General features: G+C 34.3%; 1 protein-coding gene across 2 annotated transcripts; it reads left to right on the forward strand.

Moving 5' to 3' along the window:
• Positions 1-1,433: 1,433 nt before the first annotated feature.
• lov (BTB/POZ domain-containing jim lovell protein) lies at positions 1,434-14,340 on the forward strand. 2 transcript variants are annotated; one of them, XM_075312936.1, is made up of 3 exons: positions 1,434-3,654; positions 7,598-7,729; positions 10,541-14,340. In XM_075312936.1, exons 1-3 carry the CDS (start codon positions 1,434-1,436, stop codon positions 11,296-11,298), a joined length of 3,111 nt encoding a protein of 1,036 aa, XP_075169051.1. In that variant the 3' UTR covers positions 11,299-14,340. The 2 variants fall into 2 exon arrangements, with proteins under 2 accessions (XP_075169051.1, XP_075169052.1); XM_075312937.1 differs by having other exon boundaries at positions 1,434-3,618.
• Positions 14,341-21,998: the final 7,658 nt, after the last annotated feature.

Below are 21,998 nucleotides of genomic sequence, written 5' to 3' on the forward strand. Positions count from 1 at the left end.
GAGCGTATGTTTGCATATCCTTGATATGCATTTAAAGATCTACACGTGAAATAGAAAAAAAAAACTTTTTTAATTTGTTCTCCACTAAACAAAAAGTTTTCCAGCAAAAAGCATATTGCGAGTAAAACCAATATCATTATAAAATCCCTGGAATACACTCTCAGTCATGGTAGCAAATGAAGACACCTGTCTTTAAGTTTCATGAGTGGTTTCGCACTTTGCTTGATGCATTAATTAGATTCAGCTTGGTTGGAGGTAGAATAAAAATCTTTACAAAAAAAAAATCACCTCACAAGTCATTCGAAAACAAAAACCTAAAAGTAAGATAAATATAAAACGCATACATCAGCTATTATCAAAGCCCTCGTTTTAGCATACAAAAGCTCAAAAAGAAAAACAAAACATATCCTTAAGGATATGCAAGAGGACACGTACGTTCCATCTCTTCAATGGGATCTCATATCGCGATTCACAGGCATTAGGATGATATATGACAAGGCTCATTAACATATTATCACAACGCATATGTCAAAAAGCTTACGTTACGATGTTAAGATTATTTAGTGGCATACGTATGAAACGTTTTTGAAGAAACGAAACGCATAGGCATTTTATTAACAGCCAAGAAACTCAAGGGAGTTTAAACGAAAGTTCCATACAAAATATTTATTCCTTAGAGCCATAAACAATGAAACCAATATTAGATACTTGCATCTTAATGTGGATCAAATGTTTTCATATTTTCTATAATCATTTGTATATTAAGACATTGGCTTTCTTTATAAACATATTTCTATTTATACCTTCGACAGTTCGGAAATAAATACGCATCTCACCTCTACCAGGTTTTTTGTGGAAATTAAAATTTCTATTTTCTATTACTTATGTTTATTGTTGTTCTTATTTTACCTTTTCTTATTCTTGCAGACTTTACATCACAACTCTGACTGTGACTGTGCAGGGAAGAAAGATAAATATACGTGGCAAGGACCAAACAATTGTCGCTTATTTTCGACAAGGAAAGATACGGAATACACAACGACTACCGCAATGATGAGTTGGCTGCTGCAATAAGACAAAATTAAAACAAAACTCAAGGAAAGGAAAAAGGACAAACTCCTTTCTCACCAGCCAAAGCAACCATCATCTATTCATCCATTCTACATACATTCCATAGAATACCACCACGTGATTTCTTTCAGTTTTTTACTTCACCAAAGTAAATCGCCTTTGAAAAGGAAAAACGGCAACAAGAAAATAACCTTCAAAATAATTCAAAACTCACGTGAGTCTACCGCCTAAGTGTTAGTGAGTGTCGGTGTGTATGTCTCGCTGACAGACAAACGAAGGACGACGGCGACAAAAAATAAGTAGAAGAAGACCAGACGATAGCAGCGGAACATAACGGCAAGCAAAAGAAGATTGCCTGTTAAATGTTAAAGGAATCAGAGGAAGTCATTAAAAGGCGTAAACTGTCGTTAACGACAGATACAGCTACACTTGCTACAGATTTAGTTGGCGACTTAAACGCCACCAACATTCCGCCAGGTACGCCGCCCACACCCCCACCATTGAATATGACAATGGAAATTGAATCATCCACAGAAGCTTTAGCTTTAACCACCACAACGCGAACAACAGTCCCTGCCTCAACGGCGGCAGCTACTGCAACAACTGAATCGAAAACATCACCGAATGTGACCGACACCGCGGCTGCCGTGACCGCCAATGAAATGGTCAATGCCTTGTTGGCCAACAATGTTACCACTACCGCCACTGCATCAATACCCGATCACTACAGTCTGCGATGGAATAATCATCAGAACCATTTAATGCGAGCTTTCGATGCCCTACTGCAGTCCAAGGCATTGGTCGATGTTACCTTGGTGTGTGCCGAGACTAGCTTAAGGGCCCACAAAATAGTTCTTTCTGCCTGCTCCCCATTTTTCCAGAAATTATTTGCCGATACTCCTTGCAAACATCCCATCATTGTTCTCAAGGATTTCCGAGGTTGGGTCGTACAGGCCATTATTGATTTCATGTACAGGGGTGAGATCAGTGTGCCTCAGGAGCGTTTGCAAACTCTAATACAAGCGGGAGAATCTCTGCAGATTAGAGGTTTGGTTGAGAGCTCTATACCAGAACACACCCCCACACCGGCAGCGTCTCCAGATGATTTCGGAATGCTTGATACTGCACTGCTTTCACCCGAACTTGGGAGATGTTCCAGTTTTGATGAAGAATCGCCTTCCATGGTAACATCTGGATCGAAAATTATTCTTCCCTCTAGACTGTTTGGTGCTTCGTATCGACGCGAAAAAGAACGAAAAAGGGATCGTGACTTGGATCACGAGTTGGAGAGTGATCAGGAACTATTAAACGACTCCTTGACCCACAATGATCTATGCACGTCACCTATGCCTCGAAGAAAACAAGCACGACCGAGAAGACGATCAGGTGAATTGACCCATGATTTAATTAGTAAATCCTGCACACCCCTACCTCCTTTAGATTGTTCCCAAACAAGTGATCATCAACAACTGCAGCTAGAAAAATGTGACGAAAATGAAAAACCTGAGAAGAAAGAAGAACAAGATCCTCTTAAAACTGTGATCAAATCAGAATTAGCAGATCCCTTGGACGATGATGAGCCCCATGTAGGCGAACACGATAGTGGCAATGACAGCCATGAACACTCCGAAGAACTGAGTGATAAACAGCACGCGGATAACAATTTGACCTACGATGACCTGGAACGCCACCACAAGTCCTCAGCTCCATTGGCTGAAGCCGAGGACTTGGACGATGATGAGGAAGAACGCGAAGATGAGCCTGAAGATATAGAAGAACTTATCAATACCACCAATGAATTAAATAGACGACGAAAATCCGCCTTATCCATGAACTCCGATGGCCCTGAAGACCTGTGTACAACGAAGAAAGACAACGATACAAGTGGCCACCATTCTGCCTCCGATAATGAAGACTCATCCAATAATAACAACAGCTCCAAACTTAATAACAATAATCGCATAGTTCTATCACTTAAGGATATAAGGCAACTAAACAAACCTGCATCTTCAACGCCAAACTCCTCGTCGAATAGCTTAAACCCTTTTAACTCTGGTAGTCTAAGAGACTTGCGATTGGATCGCAGCACTATGGAGAATCAATGTAAAATGGAAGCCTTAGAAGCACAAATGCAGGCGGCAGCGGCTTGTGCCGCTGCAGCAGCAGCCAATGGCGAAAATCCTTTTCAACATATGGAACACCAAATGGATCTATCGTTAGCCGCAGCAGCAGCGGCGGCAGCCGTCTCTCATCAACAATCCCGCGAACGTGATCAGGCAATGCAGAGAGAGCAAAGGGAGATGCAACATAATGCTTATGCAAACAGTATTCTTGGGCAAATGGGTATGCCCGGTATGCCTCCTTTTTGCGGAGGACCCGGAGGTCCGCCCTCTGGTGGTCCAGGGGGGCCTTCAGCTCATGAACGTCTTGAGGAGAGTATGAATCGTCTGAGTAAAGAATTTACACCAACATCGCCAATGAGTCTACCACCACACTACAATCCCCAAGATGGACCACCACATCCACCGTCACCATTACCCTTCCCTGGTATGTCTTCAGCTTTAGGTTTAACGCCACCGCACAGTGAGTAGTTAGTAGTAGAATGTAGTTAAGCAAAGCCACCCCTTCATCACCCATCCCTAAGCTTATTCGCGACAAATGAAAACTCCTCTATGTTATTTTTGTTTTTCTGAAATTTCCATCAGGAAGAAGAAAAACTTCATAGAAGTCAAACATATTAACTCCTCATAAAACAAGCGGAAATCCTTAATAACAGCTTTGCAAATGTTGTCGCAACCTCGTCAACGCATATACATATGTTAAAGGCAACTTGCATCAATTCCTCTCCTCTCTGCCCGTAGCCTTCTAAAAGTCCTTTGATGTCTTGGATGGAGAGAGAGAGAGAGAGAGAGAGAGAGAGTGTGAGTGTGAAAGGATCATGCAATAATATGAGGCATCCTGTTTACTTTGTCAATCTTCTGTTTCTGTTTTTGCAACGTTTGTGTAACGTTCTTCTTTTTATTCTATTTTTGTATTGCAAAACATTTGCTTTTGGGATTTCAATCTGTAGCTTTTTTCCATAGTTATTCCTTGTTTTTCTGAGGGGCTGCGTGTTTTTTTTAATAAGTATTGCCATTCAAATGAAGGTTGAATTTGTTGCAGTTGTTGCTAATAAACGAGACTGGAAGTTGCTTCAAGTACTTAGGGAGCCAGTTTTGGTTTTATTATTATTTATTTTTGTCCTTCATATTATCATCACTTTGTTGTTTTACTTATGACACATGATGGTAAGGAATAACGACAAGGTTGTTGCTAGAACATATGTATGTCTGGGGGATTTGGTTGTCATGTGTCTAGTCTCCTCCATAGATTTCTAGCAAAAGCCACTTGAAAGATTATTTTTATGTTGTTTTGCACAAATGCAACAGTTGGTTGAGAGATGACTTGTTTCTCTGGTACCTTTTGGTTTGAAAATCAAATTATTCTAAAGTCATTATAGAGGTTTTTTTCTTCAAATATGGATTGCTGGCAGTAGAGCACAAGGAAGGGACAATTTCATTTTATACAATCGATTTATTTCACCACTCAATGCTTTTTACTACTAATAGCTAAAAACCACATTTAAATTAGTTGCAATATATTAGAGAAATTAAGTCAATTATTGTCTTCAAAAACAAACGACCCAGTTTGATTATAACTTGATTGAATTTCTAAAAATGTCAAGCTTTCTGGAAATAATGAAGAAAAGAAAAAAATCTCAACTAACACACTCAATAGTTACCAATTCATTCGTAGTGACTAAACGAGTTTATCGATATACTTTTCAAATCATTCATACATACATATATGTTTCGTTAAAACAATGACACAATGATGACACTTATTATTCTATTAAGATTTTACGCTTGAACGTTTTTCGTTTACCCTCAACACGTCTTTACTACTACATGTTTCCTCATCCAAATAAGTACTAGTCCTGTTGCAAAGACAAATAGACGTAAATTTATAGAGACAATAGAATACCAAATAAAGCGAAATACATTGCATAAGAGCCAGAAAGAGCTCGAAAATAATGTAGAAAGAGTCATTAACATACAAGTCCTTTTATCAGAGGACTATTAGAGCATATGACAACGCATATAGTATTGAAATTACGCAAATCACTGGTGGATATACTTAAGAGTGGGGAAAGATGCTTTCACAATATGACTAGGGAATGGTTACGTTATGTTTTTTTGTCTTTTAGACATCTCAAGTACGGATATGTGAATTGTGACTACAGCTATTGTAGACTACGATTGACTATCGCCAAGTTGTAAGAGATAAAAAGGAAAATGTTATAACTTGACAAATATAAATTCATACATGTTAGGTTAGGGTAGGTATAGTAGAAGCCCTTTATTTCAAGTTCATTTAGACTAGACTAGAAACCACTTAGAGAAGCTTTGAAACATTCAAAAATGTCACCAGCTGAGAGATGATAAACCATCACTCACTTTTTGTTGTTGATTAAAACTGGGATTGAACCCAGGACCCTTTGTATGCAAAGCGGCCATGCTAACCATTGGTGGTATAAAAAAAACTTCAGGATGTTGAGAAAACTATTTCTTGGAAATCAATTTATATGAGACTGCATAAGGTTAAAGTTTTGGAAGGCTGATATAATTATCACAGATTAAGGACCATCAAAACATTGTGGAATCAAAGCTCAATTATTATACTTATTTTTCATATTCTAAATTATGCAGAAATATATTAGAATTATTACGTGTGTTTTCAACAATTAACCTGTTTTGCTCGATACTACTTTACATGTATATCCGTCCTTTTTGTGGTATTCATTCGATTAAACTACCAATTATTCCATGCAAGCATTAACTCCAAAGGGAAAGTTAAATTTGATTTATTTCTACTGTTTAGGTTTGTTTTTATTTCTTTTCTATTTTTTTTTTTTTGGTTTCGTAATGTTCAAATTCCCTCCACTTATGATGTAAAAGAAACTCAGTGGATAACTAAAAAAATACGTCATATGACTCTATTCCCATTGCTAGATATTTATACATGTATTTTTGGCACTCATACAATTTCTAGAGTTAAGTTAAAATACCGCGATTTGGTTTTTTCCGGCTGTGATTTTTGTGATTCCGCTTCAAACCCGGCCCATTCCATCCACATAGTATAGTTGCTTGGCTTTTGCCACCAAACGTTCGTTTATTATTGTCATACACATCGTGCTTTTTCTTTTTTTTTTTGCATTACCTTCGCATACTGCTATGTATTCTGGTAATTCCTTTGGCAGAGTCCTTAATTTATTTTGCATATCCTGCGAAGGTCTATATGTTCGTCTGCCCGTCCTTAGCTACGGTTCTCGTTCTCTATCTGTGTTCATGTGTGATTGAATGGTATGTTTGAATATAAAAAACACTATGATGGGTAAGCGGCCATGGATAAGGAGTTATGAATGATGCATATATGAATATCTACCTCTCTTCTAACAGAAGAGGAACATCTTCTTAGTTTGCTCTATCCGAAGAGTTCTTAGGCAAACGGATATTATTAATACTCGTACGTTCAGTGTGAATGCCAAGGAGTTTGTGGACCGCTTTCTTGCATCTCTTAGGATGGTTCAATGTTGTGCCATTATTTGTGGGGTGTATGAGTGTGGGCCGCGGGCTTTGCTTCCGCTTCAGTGTTATTCCCATACCAAATGTGTGAGTCAAATATAAAAAAAAATCTATATTGAGTTTATTGAGCATATGAATCGGTAGATGTATGTAAATAAAAATGGTTTTATCCTTCCACATTTCTTTTGTGACAAATCATGAAGTGAATCGAAGAAGAAAGCTTGAAATAAAAAAGCAACAAAAACCTGTCAATTTAAATCAATGTAAAACCAAATAATGCTTTACGATAACTATGAGGAAAAAATAAAGAAAAAAAACCTTCGAAATTTTTCACCATTAACCTAATGGAAATTATATACACCGAAACTTTTGGCATTTAAATTCGAATAGTTAAAAGCAAATTTTGATTCAAAAATGAAATTTTGGGAGATATTACACACTAAAATTGCACTAACAGTCCCGCAAAAGTTTTACTTTGTATTGCTACTGTGAGATATTTATTCTCTTTCTTCAATTAGAACATTTCGATTCTATGTTCTAGATTAAATGGTTATTGCACTAGAAATTCTCAGAAATAATATTAGCATTACTTTTTTGTATGTCCTGCGTATTTAGTTTTTTGTATCGATGTTTAGCTTGCGATCAGGATGAACCCCTCAGATATGGAATGAGCAGGTTTATCTATTTTTTTTGCTTGCTTTTTCATTTAAGTAACATAATCTAAGAAGAATTTAATGTTGTATATTGTCTCTAAACTATTGTCACATTAGTACTTTTATCAATAATTTACCTCCCTTCACTATTATTCTAACTACCAATACCAAGTATGCACTGGATCTTCTTATTTTATATTTCATGAAATATTGTCTTTCTAATCTTTTACTTATTTTGTTTCATTTTAGTGTTTGGATTAGATTCTCCACTTGGTTTATTCCCACCTGGTATAGATCCTGGCAAACTATATAACCCGCTAATGGAAATGTCTGATCCCAGAGGATTGCCCGGAGAAACGCCACCATTCTTGAAAAAGAAAAGTAAGTAAACAAATTCCTTTTAGCGCCCCAAAGTTCAAGTGAACAATAGTTAAGTAGGCGCCATACACTTGTTTAACTTTCCATTTGTCATTATATCCATGTGAATATTAAGGAAATCCTATATCCAACAATTGTTGACATTGACATAATAATACGAACATGTTTTCTAAATGTGAATGAAATAGTAAAGCTCAAATAATCCATACAAATTGTTTCAATTTATGGTATATATACTTATCACATACTCGTTATCGCCAAGATCTTTATAAGCCTCTAATAATTTCTTCATTCATATTTTGATACATAGCCCAATCAAGAGTCATTGATCCATCTAAACATAAAAAATTGTTAAAGTAAAGCTGTCAATCATCTTGGGGGAATAGTTGTAACCAAATAAAAAGTGATTCACACACTTCTTATACCACAATCTGCAAGTTCCATATATACCACTACGAAAGAACTAAAAGAGAAATCCATTAATTTTTCTTGAGGTTTTTCATTCAAGATGAAATTATGATGGGTTTTCGTTTTAGTTTTTTTTTTTTTTTGTATGACGGATATAATTCATATAGATTATAGAGTATATACAATCTGTAGACGGACATATGCATTTATGGACAAGTGATCATTTTTTATTGGCTTCATATCGATAGAAGTACTTTTCACTGAGACACAATAAAATGGAGCAAAAAAAACTAGATAATGCATTTTTTGCTTGGCTGCTGCTTTGGCTTCTCATGTTATTGACGACTGACTGGCTTACTGAGGCATTTTGCTGATATGCATAGGTGCACATGCTCAATGAGCAAATGCAGGAAAACCACAAAATTGAATTTACCGCCTCACATGATTTCGAATCATTGTATCGTTCGGTGACTCTGGCCTCTCTAAATCTAAATGCAATTGTTGCACTTATTGCAAAACAAAGTGTCGTCGAAAAGTGATTGAATTTGGTAGAATGTATAAAGAATATAAGCATTATGTAAAAATTGGAATGACAGTATATCTGATCCAGCCTAAAAGCATACACAAAGAAGGCGATTGATTTAGGGGGTTAAATGTATACCCTATTAGTTGTTAGAAAATATAGAGAATATGTTGGTTTCCACTGGAGAAAATGTAAACGATATTATAGACAAAATTTTATTCCTACTTAGCATTGTAAAACTTAAGTTTTAGTATAGGCCCATTTTTAAATGCTTTGTGAAGTCACTATCAATAATTTTCTACAATCTGAGAACAAACTAAGAAAAAAGCTTCATCAAATTTAACATTCTGTATAATATACTAGGATCTTTTATGATATATAGGAAATATGAGTCAGTCATATCCTAGCTTCTAATCATATTGACTTCATTCTCTTTGTCTTACATATTTTTTTCTTCTAAAATTTGTTCCAATTCCTTAAAACCATTGTTTCCAAATGGACACAAAAAGGGCATTTTATCAATGATTGCAATCTTCCAATGCTCGTTTCTGTTTGTCCAATTCCATTTCCACAGTAGAGATTATCATCTCCTGCTAGAGAGAATGTGTCTGATGGGGTGACAGGGGGGGGGGGGGAGTATTGTGGGAGGAATTGTACAAATAACATTTTCTTGACTTCGGCATACCACACATAGTGAACTTAACTTGGTGTGGGTGTGATTAACTGATTTGTTCACATTTAAAACGTGATTTAAGATTTGCTACAAATATTTCCTTTTATTCCAATACCTTTCGTAAATGCAGTTAAAGAGATGCCTTTTTGTCTTGAATTTCATCCGTAATCGCATTAAGGCTTCATATGCATATTGGCAAATTGCCAAGGAAAATGGCCATTTAGTTTGGGGGTACATTGCACAACTTCAAGTCTTTAGCAAGAGAGACAGAGAGAGAGAGAGAGAAAATAATTCCTACAGTCCCTATAGATATGACTTAGAACAGGAGTACATATTTAAACAATTGAAATATGATATGAACTATTCTTGGAAATTTATGACAAAGAACCAGAAGGAGTATTGTTTGTGGGAGAGGGGTAAGGTGAAGATCTACATGGATATTTTGCTGCCATAGTTACTTAGAAAACGTGTTGACCTCTTGCTAGTTACGAGGTCACGCCAACATAGCTCTACGGTCATATAGTGCTTGGGCAGATTAATTTTTGTGAGTGTATGACAGCATCCATTCTCTTACTCACATACACATTCGTGTGACTGTTCATATGTGTGTTTGTGTCTAGATGATCTGGGTTTTATAAAAGATCACATATTGCATTGTTGAAGTTGTTATTGTTGGTGTTTTGGCAACAACCTGTGGCAATAAGATTTTCAGCCGATAAAATCATTTCTTGCAAGGCATCAACAACCAAGACGACTCTCAATTGAGATCTTCGGTATTTTGGCTGGATTTTTATTGAAGTCTAAAGAATTGAGTTTCTGTTTTTTTTTCTTTTTTTTGGCAAAACAAAAGACAGACAGACGACAGAAGACTAAGTGAGTGTGGTTGTGGAGTTGATGTTGATGGCTTGCTTGGAGTATGTGGTGCATAATTTGCATATGGAACCACCACAATGTGATCGCTGATAATGCACAACGTCTAATCTTTGTTGCCACAGCTCCACAGGGTGTGGGTGATGAAGTTTTCAGAAATATATTTTTTTTGTACTATTGGCTTTGTTTGCCGTTAAGTGCAAAAGGGGATTGTTTTACTCCTCTTGTGGCACACAAACACACACGTTGAAATAAAAAAAAATTAAAACATTAGTATAAAAGATAATCTTTTATTAATATTTTACTGATTTTTTCTTCTTTTATTGTTTTGTACTTGCAGTGCCTCGTCCCAAAGGTCAGCATTCAGCTCCTCGGGGTGGCCCACCCCGTTCGTGGACAAATGCAGAGTTGACTGAAGCTCTGCAACATGTTTGGAATAAGAAAATGACCACCTCACAAGCTTCTCGAATCTTTGGCATACCCTACAACTCCTTGCTGATGTATGTCAGAGGTAAATACGGAAAAAGTTTAAAGTTGGAACAGTTACGCAAAGATTGTATAAGTGGGCCACCGCTTGAGCTACTACAAATGGGTGTTAATTCCTCGTCATCGAATTCGAGTAGCAAGAATTCCGGAGAGACTAGAGAACAGAAGGAAGCTCGCAAAGAAGCCCAACGCAATAATTCGGCGAATGCCTCAAATGACATGGATATGGTTTGTGGACCCATGACTGGATCGGGACCTCGTAGTTCTAGCTCTGAACCAGACCTCCTCGGAGGTCCCAATGCCCTCTTCAATCCTTTCAATCCTCAGGGATTTTATCCAGATTTCCCTGGGGGTTTTCCAGGTCTTCCTTTGAGCATGCTTAATTTATTACCTCCTTCCGAAAGACAACATGCAGCTGCTGCCGCAGCCGCTATGCATCATTCCATGGTGATGGATGAAGATTGTAAATCAGACCGCTCCAAACAATCCTCATCAATGGACGATGAGTTTTCAATAAGCCGCGAGGATAGACATCGTCACAACGAACTCATGCAATCCGCAAATACCACCGCTTCGTCTCTCTCCCAGCAAAATGGCTCAGTGCAAGATTGAAATTTGTGGCGGGATTGGGCTAATAACCCATTGATATTCCCGCCGCCAGAAAATAATGGTTTTGATCTAACATCACATGCCTCATCACAGTTGCCACCACCACCAGCACCTCTCCCACCACATCACTCCGAATTGAGTGCCACAGGAGGCGATGAAGAAAAAGATCATTTTCGTCCACACATATTCAAGGAATTCAATCAGAATTTATATATGGCCCGCAAGAAACTGAGACGTTATCGTAAAAAACATTTGAAGTTACATGATGTCCATCCTCCAATGCCCAGTCACCATGCGGATTCATTTAGCTCGAAGCAAGGCATGCATATGGATAGTTTTATGGGTTTGCAGCCTCCATTGAGTGCAGCACCTGCGGTTGTTAGGACTTAAAACATTTGGAATTAACTGCAAAAAGGGTCTTTGTTATTGGATAATCGCTGTATATAGTATGTTTTGGGAAAAGAGGTCCGCATTCGCGACGATTCATGTTTTTTTCTTCTTCTATAGCTTAAAAACAGAACCATAATATGTTTTTCCCACAACCTCAGTATGCCAAGTTAAAATGTAATTTCTTCAAAAACAAACATTTTACAGAAATCTAGCTAGGCTGCTGGAGCTATATTTTGACTTTTAATGAATATTGTTCTAGGTTATTGAAAGTAAATAATATATTTATCACTATCATATTATTTCCCTTCCAAATACATACGTATATGCATTTCCTAACTGAGCAAGACCCCAGGTTAAAATACTCTATGTTCATAAAGGCTTTATTGAAGAGAATTTATTTCCTAATTGAAAAAAAAACTTTCAAAGAAATAAGCCTTTATTTAAGTTGTTAGAAAAGATTGAAAACTTCATGACGGCCGTACCAAATGCAGCTTACGAAAAATCATTTTCATTTTGTTAAGAATTTTTCTAATGATAATAGCAAAAATAATATAAGAAAACCAAACAACAATAACTGTGACTTAATGTGTAATTAATTTGCAATATTTTTTCTCTCTTCTTAAATACAATGTAATGAACTTTTAGTAATATTTTGTAAAAAAAAAGAAAAAACACAAAAAACGAAACACAAAGACAAATAATATTTATGTACATGTATAATTTATATTTAATAATTTAGCATTATTATTCTTCCATTTTCGAGCAACAACGATACTTAATTTTATCCATTTTAATGAACTATATATATTTTATTTTGTACAAAGTATTTTGCTTTTATGGCATATTATTTTGGTGCTTTTAGTTCCTATGTCCTTCCCTAAAGAATTATAATGATGACCCGTGATTAGAATTATTTATACGTTTTCAATTTTTTACATATATTTCCCCCCTCACAATGTTGCTAAAAGGCTTACAAAGCCTTATGGTAATTTTTATGTTTCTTTAATTTGAAATGCTTTATTATGTTAAAACAAGAAAGTTATGTTTTTTATCGAAAAATCAAAAAATGTAGAGATAAAAATATATATATAATTGTATATATAGACCAAAACAAAAGATTTAAGAAACAAACGCGACCCCAACTCTTGCTCTCTTACTCTCTCAAACGAAAACTATTGGCATACTTTGCTCGACAAGAAACGAGAACATCAACCGAATGTATACACATAAAGTTTGTATAGTTTTGTGTAAACTCATATTCTTGGCCTGTAAAGGATGACAAATACATAATAGTATTATGATTGTACCAAATCTTAAACCCCTCCCCAAACAAAAAAAAAAAAAAAACAAGGAGATTTAGTGTAATGAAGAAAAATACTCAACAATTCAATTGGGGGTTTAAGCAGTTTCCCATAAAATAATTCTCACACATATACATATACGAGGTAGTAAGAATTGTATTAATTTAGAATAATATGTAGTAAATAGGAAACCTAATTAAGAGAAATTACATTCCACAAATCTCATCGATTCAACCACCAACACATTGTAAATAAAAACATAAATCAATTTTAAAATCACAAAAATCAAAATTTGTTTTCATTTAATTTTCTTTTTATAAGGAATTATACAAATAAAATTAAAACAATAAATCTCACAAAAAGGGACATAATACTCGCTTGAATCTAAAGCATGGGAAATTGATCACAGAAAACTCAATTTGTACAATATTCAATAAATGGGAATATATATAAATCCCTATATATTTTGGGGATTGTCATTATTTCCAGCTAAATTCATATTGAAACTTAAGCTATTGTATACGCTCAATAAAACTAAAAACCACAAATACAAAAACATATATACAGAGTAAATAATTCCAATAAAACAAAATCCCTTCATGTACAAATCGGCATTATAGAAAAAAAAAGAGATAAGATATATATAAAAAATTATTAATCATTATCTTAAACCAGATAAGTAAACCATTCTGAATTTATTAGAAATAGAAAACGCCCCCATATAAAAGAACAGTAATAAGGAAAGGGAAGACAAATATACTCAATAGTTTAAAATACCTAACCAATTCACATCTCCTCAATTTCCTATGAACAAAAAAAAAAAAAACAAAACCTAACAACAATTGAAAACAGGGTACTCAGCAACAAGCAAAACGAACAAAATAATAAATTTTTTTAAACATATTATACACTTATAAACTTACATATACTTATATAACAAAACAAGATATCCCAGTATATATGTATTTTATAAAAAAAAATGAAGAAAATACCAAAAAATGCTCGAAATTATTAACATAAATTTACTTACAACTCCTTAAATTCGAAAGGATTACCCAAATGAAAAACTTTGGCTTATTCCTGTAAAGAAAACAGAGAAAAAACAAAAACACACTTACATGATAATATAATTGTTAATTAGTTTAAAACGGTTTAATTAGGTGATAATTTATTAAAGAGGCAACAGAAACGTAGAAGAGTTAGTATTAAATTCATACAAAACAACAAAAAAATATACAATAAAATAAAACAAAACATACACATTCACATACAAACAGAAAAACACCACAAATATTGTAAAATTTCAAAATATCTAAAATAAACATTGAAATACAAAAATATTTAAAACTAAATATCAGTACTATCTTTTATTTAACACTATTTATCCTTTTGGGATTTGGAACCATCACAGGAACTTTTTAGTACTGAAACATTTGAAAAAAAAAGGCAGCAACGAACAATAAATCAATGTTCCGGAAGAATATAAAAACTTCAAATATTCCATTTTACAGCATATCACAACATACACTTCTAAACTCCTTCCCTCCTTCCTCTCTTAGCACAATCTACAATTTTAAAGTTCAAAGCCTAAAAATTTCTAGAAGTTGTATATATTTTCACAATTTGACCAAAAGCAAATTTACAGAAGTCTATTCACTTTTATTTCTGTTTCTTTAAATTTGAGAAATATGTGATATCAAAGCGGTTAGAAATCGTTAATGTGTTAGATATGAATTCAAACATTTCTTTAAGTGTTCTGTTATTACAGTCCGGTTTAGGTTTATGTCTTAGATAAGTTGCCAAATACAGAAATAACTTATAAACATTTCGATAAGTTAAGAATCGATTTCATATGTAAAGTTTAATAATCTATCGAAAACACAATTATTTAAAAGTTTGTGACTCGGCTAAATTAGTTGGGATAGGAAAAAATCTGACGGCGTTCGTTTCAACTACGAAATTAAGTCGCAATGGGGGTTCAAATGTCTCATTGGTGAGCTGCCATCTACATGTCAATATACAAATCAGTATTTTCCATGATATAGATACTTAAGCGCCGAAGAGTATTTCTGCATTGGAAAATCTATAAAAATCGATAATTACGCTTAGGTTTTAAAATCTACTTAACCTCAATTATGTATAGACGTCTCAAGTTGCTTCATAGCACAGTCCTTTTCGTCGACGCCCTTTCTTCTGTAAACGCTGGTATTATGTTAAATTATAAATGAAAATATTGACGAATTATAGATGAAAAAGAAAGTGCACACAAATTTTCGGGCAAAATATGATAAAAAGCAAATTCTATTCATGTAATGGACTAACATGATGACATTTGTTAGTTCATTGGTAGAAACCAATGACAGCAAATTCTATTCATGTAGCCCATTACATGATGAAATATGTTCGTTCATTGGTAGAACACAATGCTGCATTTTAATTACTGATATTGTAAACATAACCATAGCGATATACAATAGGCGGACACTGGTTTATATGCATTTCTTAGCCCAAAATCCGCGATGGAATACCGTGCGGCTATTGGCGTGTCGCCGAATTAAAATTATTCTTATTCCATGGCGGAAAATGCGATAGTGTTACTATTAGGGCTGTCACCCGGATTAAATCCCGTCCCGAAATCCCGGGATTTTTTTATTTTGAATCCCAGGATTTTTCGGGATCCCGAAAAAATAATTCCAGTTTTTTAAAATTGTGAGTTTATATGATTGTTTATTAATAAATTGGAGTCCTCACTCTTAGATTTCATACCCGACAAATTGAGTTAATAAACATTTATGGTACACCTTGAGTTAAAATTTATTATAAATGAGGTATACTAAACAGCACAATTTCATCAAAAATCGAAGTAAATGATAAGGTCCTTTGAATAATTAGTTAATGTGAAATGGAATTCGTGCCACATAAAATAAAAAGCAATGATAAAAAGGTCCGTTGAAAATGTGATAAAATCGCGTTTATCTAATAAAAAATTTGGATGTCTTGATATTTTTAGCTAAATTGAAGTACAAAAGAATTATCACAAGTATACCAAAAAATACGCATAATCTAACCTGATCCTTAAAATTTTTTGGCGCTGTAGATTGTTATTACTTAAAATATTTGAAGAATCCCGAAACTTTTGGGATACCGAAAAATATCACGGGATGCCGGGATTCTATATTTTGAAATCCCGAAACCCGGGATTTTTAAAAATCGGTCCCGAATGACAGTCCTAGTTACCATCGCTTATCAATTTTTTGACTAACTATTACGCATTATCGCCTGCCCACGTGGAAATTATTTATAATATTTTATAAATAACTCAACAAATTACAAGATATTACATGTTTTTATTCAACTTTTATATATAATATTGAAAAATCATGCTATATTCACATCGAAATCAAAGACACAAGAAAGAAGGACATTTTTGCCGACAAAGTTCATGTATCATATATCTTCGTCACGGCGAAATGTTTCGCCTTTCGCTGTGGTTATGTGTACGCTCTTTGGTAATTCTAGTCTTATTTATCCACTTGGTTTGTGGCTTTGATAACCTTACTAAAGCGCCAAAAAACACATTAGCGGGGAAACGTGTTCATTGTGGAAAATACCTGGTTTGTGAATTTGGTATTTTGTCGCCAGTAAAACATTCAGCTAATATGCTTTGAATTCAAGTATATAAGATGGTTGCATATTGGAATTGTAGTTTACAACAACTTGCCTTCCCCATGTACATTAAGTGACCGCTGTAGTCGACTTCCGTGTAATAGTCAATTTATTCGCAAATATGAAATTTTTAACGATGAAAAATGGTTTTCCGGTTTTACAAACTCTGATATTTCATATAAATACCTCTCAAGATTTTCTCTTCTAATATTACGTGATTAGGTTATAATGGATAGAATCTATATAAAAACCTGAGCTCTACGGCTCTGAGGCCCTCTTTCATACATTGACACGAAATGTGTTAATTGTGGAAAATACCTGGTTTGTGAAGTTGGTATTTTGTCGCCAGTAAAACGTTCAGCTAATATGCTTTGAATTCAAGTACACAACATGGTTGCTATATTGGATTTGTAGTTTACAACAACTTGACTTCTCCATGTACACTAAGTGACCGCTGTAGTCGACTTCCATGTAATAGTCCATTTATTCTCAAGTATGAAATATGAAGGTTTTAACGATGAAAAATAGTTTTCCGGTTTTAGAGACTCTGATATCCCATATTAATATTTACCTCTCAAGATTTTCTCTTCTAATATTACGTGATTAGGTTATAATGGATAGAATCTATATAAAAACCTGAGCTCTACAAGCATATCCCTGGTACTTGGCTAATTTAAAAAACATAGTTTCGTAAATTTAGGCCCTCTTTCCAACAATGACACTTTGCAAGTAAAATATCCAATTTTAATCAGTTTTACGACGATGAAGAGAATAAATCGGAAGATTGGTTTGTTGATTTTGTTATGCGCTAAAAGCAAAACTTTTTAAATGGACTTCCAAACCAATACTCTATATTAAGAATGTAATGGAACAAGTAACATCTGTAATTTGTCACTAATAAATATGGACATACCATGAAACTCCAGCAGTGCACTGTGAATATTCCATTATTTCCATCATTCAGTTCAAATTGAGAACATTATCAAGTCTTGTTGAAAATTTTCATTGAACACCCGCTAAGATTTAAGTAAACAATGAAAATGTCTGGTGACAAATTTTATGAGATTGGGGGAGAAATTTATATGTGTTAAGATTTTGTCTCCATAATTTGTTAATTCATTCATTGCCAAGGCAATGGAATCAATTCAGCTATTACGAGGGGAGACGATGATTGTCTATGGGGGGCTTTAGAGCATCACACATCCATTATATGGGAATGGCCAACATGAATACTTCATTAATTGAACTATGCAACTTTGGGGTATCTTTTCGAATATTTGAAAAGTAAAGTGGAGTTTGTTTCAATATTCAAAATATTGTGTTGGTTTAAGAGAACTTTAAAATAGAGATAAAATATTCAAATGGTTCTAGTTTGAAAAATTAAGAGTTAGTAACCATTACATTAAAAAAATCTTATTTGTATGGTTAGAAATCAAAAGAAAGCGTGGTATTCTTAGTAAATATTACTCAGACTTCAATCATTTGTCCAAAATACTTTACGACATACTTAAGATATTTTGTTGGTTTAATCTCGCAGTCATGCCCAATTTCTTTACATATTCCTCAATTGTTTTAAAAATGAATAGAAAGACAAAACACACAAAAGAATTCAACAGGCGTTGCAAAACAAATTATTCAGGACAAGCGACATATGTTGCTTCAGAAGGAAATTAATTTGGAACTAAACTCAAATGTGCCCTACAACAAAGGTTTCATTACATACGAATTTTACGCAATGTGTTTCAAGACGTAAGGAACAATTTTGTGTGAATACTGATATCAGTGTGTCTTTAATGTCCTCCCGTCCACATACGGTTACTCACATAGGCAAGTAACGATATTTTTATAACCACAAAGAAATACCAGAGGGAGGTTAAAAAAATTACAGTTTTTTTGTAATTCACATTACATGCCATTGCAATCGCTGTTTTTTTACCATCAAAAACCGCGATGCAGTCTTGCCGTTCTTTGTTTTGTTTTCGGTATTATGGTTTGATTTTTATACCCTCCACCATAGGATGGGGGGCATATTAACTTTGTCATTCCGTTTGTAACACATCGAAATATTGCTCTAAGACCCCATAAAGTATATATATTCTGGGTCGTGGTGACATTCTGAGTCGATCTGAGCATGTCCGTCCGTCTGTTGAAATCACGCTAACTTCCGAACGAAACAAGCTATCGACTTGAAACATGGCACAAGTAGTTGTTATTGATGTAAGTAGGATGGTATTGCAAATGGGCCATATCGGTCCACTTTTACGTATAGCCCCCATATAAACGGACCCCCAAATTTGGCTTGCGAGGCATCTAAGAGAAGCAAATTTCATCCGATCCGGCTGAAATTTGGTACATGGTGTTAGTATATGGTCTCTAACAACCATGCAAAAATTGGTCCACATCGGTCCATAATTATATATAGCCCCCATATAAACCGATCCCCCAATTTAGCTTGCGAGGCCTCTAAGAGAAGCAAATTTCATCCAATCCGGCTGAAATTTGGTACATGGTGTTAGTATATGGTCTCTAACAACCATGCAAAAATTGGTCCACATCGGTCCATAATTATATATAGCCCCCATACAAACCGATCACCAGATTTGACCTCCGGAGCCTCTTGGAAGACCAAAATTCATCCGATTCAGTTGAAATTTGGTACGTGATGTTAATATATGGCCTCAAACTCCCATGCAAAAATTGGTCGAAATGTCCATAATTATATATAGCCCCCATATAAACCGATCCCCAGATTTGACCTCCGGAGCCCCTTGGAAGAGCAAAATTCATCCGATTCGGTTGACATTTGGTATGTGATGTTAGTATATGGTATCCAACAATATCAGTCCATAATTATATATAGCACCCATATAAACCGATCCCCAGATTTGACCTCCGGTGCCTTTTGGAGAAGCAAAATTCATCCGATCTGGTTGAAATTTTGTACGTGGTGGTAGTATATGATATTTAACAACCATGCCAAAAGTGGTCCATATCAGTCCATAATCATATATATCTAGTATATGGCCGTTAACAACCATGCCTAACTAGGTCCATATCGGTCTATAGTATATAGCCCTCAGATAAATCGATCCCCAATCACACAAAAATTGGTCCATATCAATAATTGTATATAGCCCCCATATAAGCGACCCCCATATTTCAATTCTTGCTCCCTACGTACCGTGCAAAAGTCCATATCGATTCGTAATAATTTGTAGACTTACCTACACATACTTTTTTTGTCTAATGTATACCACGTATGGACTAACTCACAATTTAGAAAACGATTTAAGATACCACAACCCAAGTAATTCGATTGTGGATGACAGTCTTTCGTAGAAGTTTCTACTCAATCCATGGTGGAGCGTACATAAGATTCGGCCTGGCCGAACTTACGACCGTTTATACTTGTTAGGTATTAAAGACTTTTGTGTTTATTTATATATAGTCAGTAAAAGGGATGAAACCACACATTTGTATGATAGAAAGAGAGTTTTAAACCACACATACACTGAAAAATTAAATAAGGACATATATATAAAATATTTAATTCTGAAAAAGTAGTTTTTTTTTAAATAAAAATTACTTAAATACACTTAAAAAAATTGTATTTAAATTAAACAAACAAAGTTGTTTTCGGTATGTAAATAGGTACTTTCAGTTGTTGTAAGTATATAGTAATGTCTACTTTTTTAACAGAAAACGGTAGTATGTGCGGATTTCGCATTTAAAGGGTTCGCGGTTATTTTATTAATTTTGAAACAAATTATTTTCCTTAGGTGATGCCTGGATCTTTTTCATGTAATATGTTTGTTGCGATTTATGTTTGTAATTATTTTATATATGTAACTGAGAAAATAAAATAATTTTCAACTCAAAAATCGAACATATTGTCGGCCACATAGCAGAAAATTAATGACGAATGTTGTTTCTATATATATACGACATCAATTCCTTGGCATAATTTTATCCAGAATAAAATATATAGCAAAATTAATTCAATTAAATTTCTAGATGATTGTTATAATACAAAAGTAAACATATAAATAAAAATTAATTAGTGTTTATAAAATATTATATAAATTCTGGGTTTGCCATGTTTTCAGTTAAACTGTTAATTATTAATTAAAAAGAACAATTTCGTTGTTGAGGCCAACAATTGAATTTTGCTTTTAAGGTCATATTTCAAATGTCTTATCGTTGCATAATCCGTTCACCTGAACTCGACTCATCCAAATGTAGAAATGACTACAAAATCGAAATTATTGCGATATTATTCTGAATTTTATTTAATATTAAAAACCTTTTTTAACGGTGTATTAAAGAGAAGCGAATCTCTTGCTTCCTTCTTGTTTTGTATCTCGAGCACAAAGTAAAATTACATCGAGTTCAAAACTAAGGAGAGTTCATATAAAGTGAGGTGTCGTCCCGCAATTAACAAAAGATTGGAGGAAGCAAAAATTTTATAACAAAATAATTATGCAGAATCCGTTCACATGAACTCGACTCATCCAAACGTAGAAATGACTACAAAATCGAAATTATTGCGATATTATTCTGAATTATATTTAATAGTAAAAAACTTTTTTTTTACGGGGTATTAAAGAGAAGCGAATCTCTTGCTTCCTTGTTGTTTTGTATCTCGAGCACAAAGTAAAATTACATCAAGTTCAAAACTAAGGAGAGTTCATATAAAGTGAGGTTTCGTCTCGCAATTAACAAAAGATTGGAGGAAGCAAAAATTATATAACAAAATAATTATACATAAGTACCATTAAATATTCCTTCGCTGTTAATATTTTTATTTCAAATAAATAATGCCATACGAAGTTCAAGATGGCCGCATTATTGGTCAAATTTACAAATTTTAAGAAATTCTGAACTGTGTTGTGGGAGACACGCATATTTACGCTTCATTTATTTTTAATTTCGTTTTCCTGTGTTTTAGTTAATTTAACTAACCTACGCAAAAAATTATTAAAGCCATGGAAACTTTCTTAAAACGTTATAATTCCATGAATTAAAATATAATTAAATCGGCTTTAGTGAAATAGAGGGTTCACTTTTTTTGAGTGAACAAAATGTTTTAGACAGTGACGGGATACCCTTGACATAATTGTTTACATTTTTAATAGTATAAATTAAAAATTTGCTATATTCTTTCAAATCTCTATAGTTTGTATTCATATTCAAATACATTTTTCCCAATAAGAAAAATTTAATCAACACTGCTCAAATATGTTAACTGATATGGGTTCGTAGTATAAGTCTCCCTGAAACCAACCAACGGATTGATTGTTCTCTCTCTCTCTCTTTCTCTCTTATGTTTGTGCTCAATGTATCTTT

Source organism: Haematobia irritans, chromosome 5 (assembly GCF_050003625.1).
Source record: "Haematobia irritans isolate KBUSLIRL chromosome 5, ASM5000362v1, whole genome shotgun sequence".
NCBI classification, from domain to species: Eukaryota; Metazoa; Arthropoda; class Insecta; order Diptera; family Muscidae; genus Haematobia; species Haematobia irritans.